At 43.2% G+C, this 9,840-nt stretch overlaps 1 protein-coding gene across 1 annotated transcript in view; it reads right to left on the bottom strand.

The window, feature by feature from the left end:
• Nucleotides 1-2,138: 2,138 nt before the first annotated feature.
• PROKR1 (prokineticin receptor 1) overlaps nt 2,139-9,840 on the bottom strand; it is an 18,613-nt gene continuing 10,911 nt past the window's right edge. The window contains exon 3 of the mRNA XM_010845323.1: nt 2,139-4,672. Within this exon, the coding sequence (XP_010843625.1) occupies nt 3,976-4,672 (697 nt within the window). The 3' untranslated portion in view covers nt 2,139-3,975. The remainder of the gene's footprint in view (nt 4,673-9,840) is intronic.

Consider the following 9,840-nt stretch of genomic DNA (forward strand, 5'->3'; position numbering starts at 1 on the left):
AGCTGCTTTCTGTCTCTCCTTCCCTCCACCCTCTCCTATCAGAACCCACTCTCAGATAAGCCCTGCACTATTGCTTATGTCTCTGTGTGTTTTTCAGCGCTTAGTTACCTCTTCCAGGGATGACAATCTTATCGTTGAGTGAGAAGTCTTTTCTCCCGGCAAAAGATCAATTTCGGTTTACTGGAGCAGATAAAAGTGGTTTCTCTTCCCATGTAAAGTGCTTGTCTTCTGCTTTTCTACACCCCACTTGTCCTGTTCAAGTCTGACCTTGTCCACAGTCTCTTTACCTCTCATCTTCACTTCTGATGCCACTGAACACATAGGCCTGCCCTTCATCTGGACACCAGACTAAGCCAGTCTTCTTTATCACTTTCCTCTGCTTTTCTAGGGCAAGGCAGCTATTCTCAGGGACAGGGGCCTCATACCTTTCTTTTATTTTCCTAGGGACCCCAAACTAAGCATTTAAAGAAAGAATGGCTATAAACGTTTTTAGGAGTTCTTCCCTAAAACCTCCTGATCTCCATGTCTGTGCTGAAAGTTCCCAGGGGTAGGATGAGTTAATCTTGGCTTGCAAAGGAACCAGGAATGTCTCTGTTAAACTCCTTAAGGGTCTCCAGAGAAGGTCTGGCTGGAGATGAACAGTCCTCTCAAGGGTTCTTGGAAAGGATCCTTCTCTTTCCAAGATTGATGCTCCCTACATTCATGAATACTGTGGTAGAAAATCTCTGGACTGGGCTTCAGGAGCTTTGGGGTCTAACCCTGGCTCTTACAGTTACCAGCTGAGTGATATTGAACTTCTCTTCCCCTCTCTGAACTTCAGTTTCATTACTTGCAAAATAAATCATTGGAATTTTATATTCTTACACTCTAGGAAGGGGAACTGGATTCATTCTTCATGAACACATTCCAAAATTAATCATATTTTTCAAGAAACAGGACGTGTGTTTATAATTTTCTGGCAATCTTACAATTTCTTGAGCATTCTTTTCCACATTGAGCATGGAACTTGTTTCACGCTTCAGGGCTTGCTATGCTGACTGCCATTTCATAATGTCTTTAAGAAATTATTCTTTAAATGTATACTCATTAGGCAAAACCTCTCAAAGTTTTACTCTAAACCTGCCCTCCTCTTTTATTTTGCTTAAGGAGATGGTTTGATTTTATAAAATCATGTGTTTATTCTTCTGTATGGGACAATGTGCGTATCTCTTTGCATACTGAAAGTATTTAGAAAATAGAAAAGAAATACACAAGTACAAGTGCCACCTTGTTGGATTTTCTACCAGTTTTTAGAGAAGCCATCAGCTGGACAGACCACTTCTCGGTTCAGTGACTCAGCCGCTAATCGGGAAGAGAGGTAGTACCTTAGGTTCATCTCCTGGCTCACTTTCCACGTGTGGACATTGAGCCTGTTCAAAGATTTAGCCTTAGTTTATGAGGACCAGCCGGAGAAGGCAATGGCACCCCACTCCAGTACTCTTGCCTGGAAAATCCCATGGACGGAGGAGCCTGGTAGGCTGCAGTCCATGAGGTCACTAAGAGTCGGACACGACTGAGCGACTTCACTTTCACTTTTCACTTTCATGCATTGGAGAAGGAAATGGCAACCCACTCCAGTGTTCTTGCCTGGAGAATCCCAGGGACGGGGGAGCCTGGTGGGCTGCCGTCTTTGGGGTTGCACAGAGTCGGACATGACTGAAGCGACTTAGCAGCAGCAGCAGCAGCAGCATGAGGACCAGCATAAAGTGGTCCTCAGATTTCTAGTCTTGGCACTCAGGTGCTATGGATTTACCAAAGTAGATTTATAGGAGAAAAACTTAAACCAGCTAAATCTCTTTAGGATGGAGAGAAGTTCACAGGCAAGAAAAACATGAAATAGCATTGTTCTCAGAATTCATATGCGGAGAAGGCAATGGCAACCCACTCCAGTGTTCTTGCCTGGAGAATCCCAGGGACAGCGGAGCCTGGTGGGCTGCCGTCTATGGGGTCGCACAGAGTTGGACACAACTGAAGCGACTTAGCAGCAGCAGCAGCAGAATTCATATGATCATGGAATCAGCACCTATTCAGTGTTCACTCAGAAAACCATTACAGTGTAACTGGGAAAAGAATGAGGGAGGGAGGAAATTACAGGAATACTATGGTTAATAATTATATATAGAGAGAGACTATTTATTTCACTTGATAATAACATTTTCATTCATTGTACAATCACAAATAGACATAATATCTAGAAATATTACAGACAGGCAAACAAGTGAAAATTTGATATTTTAGGCTGAAAATCAGGAAGAGGTTTGACTGTCACATGTAAAAAGCTCCCATTTAATATAGTCAACTCATGTTTAACATTCTTAATGGAAAAGATGAACATAAGGACAACAAATTACATCATTTTATTATTTTTCAGTTCAAAAATTAAACTTTCCTAGTTTTAGAATGCAATAGAATTGCGTTTCAAAGCAGACTGGCTTCAGGCTAATATTTTAATTAGTTTGCATTCTCTGAGAGTATTCTAGTTAAACCAGAGGGTAAATCTGCTGGATGATGAATAAAAAGAAACAGGTTTTAGAAATATGTCTTCCAGGCAAATATAGTAACTATTAAAAAAAAAAACTTTGCCACCAAAACTCAAGAGTTGACTATATTTGGAGGGGGAAACAGCATACATACATCACTTAGATAGCATTATGTCAATAGATGTGCTGCTCTAGAATTATTTAATAAGAAGACAAATCCATTCCACATCTATCCACCCCCATGAGATGAAACCAGACTGAGAAACAAATATCACACCCCCCAGATTCACGCTGGCTAGGAACAGGCATGACTGGTATCTCCATGATCAATCACAAAGATGCTCTGATTCTGAAGTTTCTAAAACAGTGAGCTCATTTTCTCACTGGAGACCTATCTACCATTTCTTTGCACAATTCCGCCACCAAATTTCAATCCCTTATTGTACCAATCTGTCATTAGGAACATAATACACATATAGAACTGCTAACAGGGGTAAAGGAATAATTCACACAAACAATATGAAAGGGGGAGATGGTGAGGATTCTAGATATATAAGCTGACAAGCTTTTCCTTTCCAGGGCACCACACATAGCTATTAGTCCACTCTTGATTACTTGCATGGTTCAAAGAGTTTTCCCATATATTATCTCATTGGTTCTTCACGGTCACCACATTGGGAGCTGTCACAGGTATTATATCATCTTCATTGCCTCCGAGAGGCCTTACCCAGGCCCATACAGGTGATAGATCCAAGGCTGGGTCGTATCTTCTGGTTCCAAATTTCCAAATTCAAAAAACCAAACAAAGGAGGTGGATTAAAAAGGCCCTCAATAAGCCTGTAGTCTCTGAATCTCACTGGTGCCAACCCCCACCCCCCACCGCCTATTTGTATGTTTCTTTCTTTCCTGGGTGCCCAGGGTGAGAGTCAGAACCAGAGATAGAAGGGAAGATTGCAGAAAGAGCCAGGAACCTGCTTTGTATTCTTGCCCCAGGCCAGCAAGTGTTAGGAGTGAACTCAAGCCTAAGAACAATCCCAGAGATAGGTTATCTCAGTGTCTGATGAGTAGCTGAGATGATCCAGAGAGAACTTCACCCTACAAACATATAGACCACAGTTTTAGGTGACTACTCAGGCTCCCTTCTGGAAAACCCATCATTCCACACTATGTCCCATCATTTTTTTGTGTTTGTTTAATCCCTATTTCTTTCTGCCAAGCAAATATCATCAACAGATACAGATATCACCAGTGCCTACACTTTGCACAAATTAGATGTTCACTGAATGTCGGCCACTGGTGATGGTGTGGTCACACCAGTTTTAGAGATTCTGAGCTCCCTGAACACAGCACTGACATATTTGTCCATTTCTTTTGCCCTATGTGGCAAACCTAGAGTTCTTGGTTGATAGTGTGGGCTTAAGCACATTGTCAGGGGCCCAAAGGTCCTGTTCTGGAGTTATTTCAGCCCGATGCAGTCCACCTCTTCGGTGGCAGGCACCCCCGTGGTTTTGAGGTCAAGGTCCCCACTGGACTTGCTGCCATTGTAAGAAGCCTTCCAGTGGAGCAGCATAATCTTCTTGAAGTACTTGATGGTGTTATTCTTGACAGTCACGAAGCACACGGTGTTGATCATGCTGTTGCTCATGGCAATGCACTCGACCACGTAGAAGGCCGTGAGATAGTGTTTCTCCTTCACAAACACTGTGGGGAAGAAGTCCCGCACGATGGCGAAGCCGTAGAAGGGCGCCCAGCACAGCACGTACGCCGTTAGGATGCACATGAGCACCAGGACGGTCTTCCGGCGACAGCGCAGTCGCTTCCGGATCTGCTCCGTCTGGAAACCAGGGACGGCCTTGAACCAGAGCTCTCGGGAGATCCTGGCATAGCATAGGGTCATGGTGACCACTGGGCCCACGAACTCGATGCCAAAGATGAAGAGGAAGTAGGACTTGTAGTAGATCTGCTGGTCTACTGGCCAGATCTGGCCACAGAAAATCTTCTCCTGGCTCTTGACAATGACGAGGACCGTTTCAGTGGTGAAGTAGGCTGACGGTATGGCAACAAGAATGGACACCACCCACACCAAGGCAATCAAGCCCGTGGCTGTTTGGTACTTCATCCGGGGTCTCAGCGGGTGGACAATGGCCAGATATCTAGGATAAGGACACAGCTGGTGTCAACATGTAGTAAGGAAGTGCTGGAGGATATTATTTTTGCAACATTGAGACACAATCAAATGGCACCTATGGTACGTGGGCTTCCCAAAAAGGCAGACTTGCATGCCAGCTCCAGCCCCACATCTGACTAGCTGTGCAACCTCAGGCAAGTTATTTTTAATTGAAGGACAGCTGTTTTACAATGTTAATTTCTACTGTATAGCAAATATGCTCCCAGTGCTATACAGTAGGACCTTGCTATTTATCCATTCTATATATAATAGTTTGCATCTGCTAACCCCAAACTGGTCATCTATCCCTGCCCCAACCCCCACCCCTTGCCCCTTGGCAAAAACAAGTCTGTTCTCTATATCTGTGAGTCTCTTCTGTTTCATAGATTAGTTCATTTAGGTCATATTTTATGGCAATCCACTCCACTATTTTCACCTAGAAAATTCCATGGATGGAGGAGCCTGGTTAGGCTACAGTCCATGGGGTCGCAAAGAGTTGGACATGACTGAGCCACCTCACTTCACTTCTTAGATTCCACATGCAAGTGATACCTTATGATATTTATCTTTCTCTTTCCGACTTACTTCACTGAGTATAATAATCTCTAGGTCCGTCCTTGTTGCTGCAAGTGACATTTTTTATTGTTTATGGCTAAGTAATATTCCATTGTATATATGTACTGCATCTTCTTTATCCATTCAGCTGTCGATGGCCATTTAGGTTGTTTCCATCTCTTGGCTATTACGAATAGTATGGGTGTGAACATAGGGCTGCATGTATCTTTTTGAATTAGCATTTTCTCCAGATATATGCCCAGAACAGGCAACTTATATTTAATCTCTCTGAATCTCGACTTCCTTATCTGCAAAAGTTTTTGCTTGTTTGTTTTTAAAGATTAAACATGCCAGTATATACACAATTTCTGGCACAGTTTTAAACATGGTATATACTCAATAAATGGTAACTATTATTATTAAATTTAATAATAACATGTCTTATTGGTTTCTAGCCTGGCACTATTCCCAGGTCCATGCTGTTTTCAGGGAAATTCATCCTAATTACCCCACAGTTTAGAGTTAATAGGACTTGAAAATTCTAAGGACTTGTTGGGAAAATTTGCCTTTTCTGATAGAAATAGTGGGCAAGGTTTTGCTTTCATTCAACACTTTTAAATACATTAAAAACATTACTCTACATGCAAAGGTGAAAGAAACGCATGTGACCATTTATCTTATTCTTCAGGCTGGAAAATGCAGCTTAGTGAGAAATGACTGACTTTCTTAAGGTCATATACCATAGTACTCTCAATAGAAAACATTTAAACCTATCTCACATGGTTGATGTGAAAATCAATTGGGAATATACATGAACATGTTTTTTGAACCACAAAGCAACAGACAGTAAAAGATACTGCTTTTGTCCTTTCCCCCTAAACCACACTGCTGTTACCACAGTAGTCCACGAAAGAAAAGAGAGCATTTTCTGGGGGATGTGAGTCATTCGAGCAGTATGAAAGTGTCCTTCCCAGAGAGAGTGCACACACTTAGGCAGACAGCTTTGATTTCCTGGAAGACATTCTGTCTGGCAGGGGGTAGAAGCAGGAGAAGGAGAAAGATGGAAAGTGAAGTGGGAGGGAATGACTAATCAACACTGGAAATAAACATATCCTCACGCATCCACAGCTTATTCCTGGTAAAACAAAGGGCAAACATGACAGGGGCCTAAAGAAAGCTAAACAATTCTGTTTGCTTTGCAACTGATCCCCTTGAGGTCATCTTACTTGGGATTCTGATTGGAAGAGGAGGTTCCTTCTTTTTTTTTTTCATATCATATTTCTGCTGTTTCTGTCCACCCCATAACACAGACAGCCAGCCCCACTGAGTGTCACTTGGAGAGTTCACTGGCACAAGACTTCTGCTCTCTTCCAGATGTTAGATGAAGTTGGATGGGTTGGGTTCACCCTGGCCACCCAGCTGACTGCTTGACAGGTTCTACCACCAACAACAAACCCTGGCAGTCACCAGTCTCCCAGGCTGGATGCTGAGGGTGAGATGGGAAGGCCTGCAGCGTGTTGGCAGTGCCTTTGTCAGTGCATGCAGTGGACCTCCCAGAAGACCACGTCACTCCTGCTGTTAGGAGGGCATCCGATCTGCTCTGAGTCATAACAAAAACTAAGAGTTTAGAGCTTTTGTTCTCATCATCTCTCTCCCTTATCTACCCCACCATGTTCTGCTGATTACTCTGTCAAAGAATGTTTTTGTATTCATACTTGCTTGCTATCTGAACTCACAATATACAATTCTATTCCTTCTTTTCCCACTAGTAATTTCCTAAGTTTTTATGATGTTTCAAACTCAGAGTGTTTTTTCAATGACCATGTAGGAGAGAATACTGATCCAGGAATGAGAACATTAAGAATCTAATCCCAGCTTTGCCACAGACTTATTATGTGAATCTTAGCCCTGTGGACTCAATTTCCTTATCTGTGACATGGGAATATCAACTGCCTTTCCAAACTCACAGAGATACTGTGAGGCTCCAAAGTGATACTGCATATAAACAATAGACTATTAATATGCAAAATTGTTAGTATCCTAAAATGTATTTTTCAGAGCTATTTTATATAGCAAGCAATTTTCTTTCACCTGTTACTTGCAAATCCTGCATTTGCAAATTCTCTGCTACTTGGCTCTATTTTACTGGATCTACTTTATTGGATTTATTCATTTTTGCATCAACACTAATCTTCAGGGTAATCTGTGACTGTTCATCAGTTCATCCTGACATCACCCCACCTCCATCCCCAAGGTTAGCACCAGGAGGTGTGCAAGAGGCCTTCCAAATATATTTACCAATAAGGAAATTGCAGGAAACTTTCAAGGATAGCCACCAGTTCGGCTATGCTACACTCTGAACTCCATGATTAGTAAGTAAAAGTCACTCAGTCATGTCTGACTTTGTGACCCCATGGACTGTAGCCCACCAGGCCCCTCTGTCCATGGGATTCTCCAGGCAAGAACGCTGGAGTGGGTTTCCATTCCCTTCTCCAGGGGATCTTCCCAACCCCACGACTGAACCCAGGTCTCCTGCACTGCAGGCAGATTCTTTACTATATGAGCCACCAAGGAGGCATATTATTAGTAATACTTGCTTAAGTTTGTAAAGCAGCTTACAATTTACAGAGCGTTTTCAAATTTACTTTCTAGTTAGATAACCCCAACCCTATTGCTAAGGAAGAAAAGATACCCATCTTACAGATGAGCAAACTGAGATGGGAAGAAGTTAAATAACTGTCAAAAGCCATGCAGCTAGTAATTGACAGAACTAGGCTGTATATTGTCACCCTGCTTATTTAACTTATATGCAGAGTACATCATAAGAAACTCTGGGCTGGAGGAAGCACAGGCTGGAATCAAGATTGCTGGGAGAAATATCAGTAACCTCAGATATGCAGGTGACACCACCCTGATGGCAGAAAGTGAAGAAGAACTAAAGAGCCTCTTGATGAAGGTGAAAGAGGAGAGTGGAAAAGTTGGCTTAAAGCTCAACATTCAGAAAACTAAGATCATGGCATCTGGTCCCATCACTTCGTGGCAAATAGAGGGGGAAACAGTTGCTGACTTTATTTTTCTGGGCTCCAAAATCAATGCAGATGGTGATTGCAGCCATGAAATTAAAAGATGCTTACTCCTTGGAAGGAAAGTTATGACCAACCTAGATAGCATATTCAAAAGCAGAGACATTACTTTGTCAACAAAGGTCTGTTTAGTCAAGGCTGTGGTTTTTCCAGTGGTCATGTATGGACGTGAGAGTTGGACTATAAAGAAAGCTGAGCGCCGAAGAATTGATGTTTTTGAACCGTGGTGTTGGAGAAGACTCTTGAGAGTGCCTTGGACTGCAAGGAGATCCAACCAGTCCATCCTAAAGGAAATCAGTCCTGAATATTCATTGGAAGGACTGATGCTGAAGCTGAAACTCCAATACTTTGGCCACCTGATGTGAAGAGCTGACTCATTTGAAAAGACCCTGATGCTGGGAAAGATTGAGGGCAGGAGGAGAAGGGGATGACAGAGGATGAGATGGTTGGATGGTATCACCAACTCAACGGACATGGGCTTGGGTGGACTCTGGGAGTTGGTGATGGACAGAAAGGCCTGGTGTGCTGCAGTTCATGGGGTCGCGAAGAGTCGGACACGACTGAGCAACTGAACTGAACTGATACTGATGATGCAGATCCATCCATATCTTGTTCGAAATCCAGTGGGTTCTCCAGTGGGTACTCCATTTGTTCTTTCCATTTCCAACCAGAACAAGCAACCCTTCCCCCTTCCCTCCTGGAATCCTAGCAGCCCCTCTCTTCTTTTCATCATAGTCAGTTTCTACCTATAGATGTTCCAAAATGGAGTTAGATAGTTGGCAACTACTTTTCTTTGCTTAGGAGTATGCCATTGGCTTGACCAGTGTGTCTAACACTACAATGGCTCAGGTTCAGATCCACTTAGAGTCAGCATTTCCCAGAGAACAAAGAATGAAGGCTGCCAGACAAAGCAATGTCCAGCCACTAGCTGTGTGATGGCAGTGGGTTGTGTGATTAAGCAAAAAGACTTGGAGCTCCTTTTCTGTCCCCGGGACTCAGCCCCAGATCTCATCATGGAAATGGTGATCACAGTGGCTACTAGGTGGCTCATGGGATGGGCAGCTAATGCACAACCTGCTCCTTAAGCAACCAATAAGCTCACCAGGAAGTATTTGTGCTTCCTAAGGCTGAGTGCTGTTCCTCCTGCCTTAGTTGCCTCATCCAGACAGTAGAGAAGAGCGGCCAACAGGCAGGCTGACTGGTAGCTTCCCCTAGATTCCAGGTAAAAGAAGGGACTCCAGTGCCCTATGTGCCTGAGATCCAAAGATACACCCCAAAGATTGTGCGGCTGTCTCCACATCAAAGGGGAAACCCAGACCTAGGGGACAGGGTGCTCTCAGGGTTTTTCTTAGTTCCCTGCTACCCTCAGGACTAACTCCCTGTGCCCAGATTTTGTGATCCTGTAGAGCAAGGTCCTACTTTTTTTTTTTAATTTTATTTTTAATTGGAGGATAATTACTTTACAATATTGTGATGGCTTCTGCCATATGTCAACATGAATCAGCCATAGGTATAC

This window comes from Bison bison, unplaced genomic scaffold (genome assembly GCF_000754665.1).
Source record: "Bison bison bison isolate TAMUID 2011002044 unplaced genomic scaffold, Bison_UMD1.0 scf7180017864215, whole genome shotgun sequence".
Taxonomy (NCBI): domain Eukaryota; kingdom Metazoa; phylum Chordata; class Mammalia; order Artiodactyla; family Bovidae; genus Bison; species Bison bison.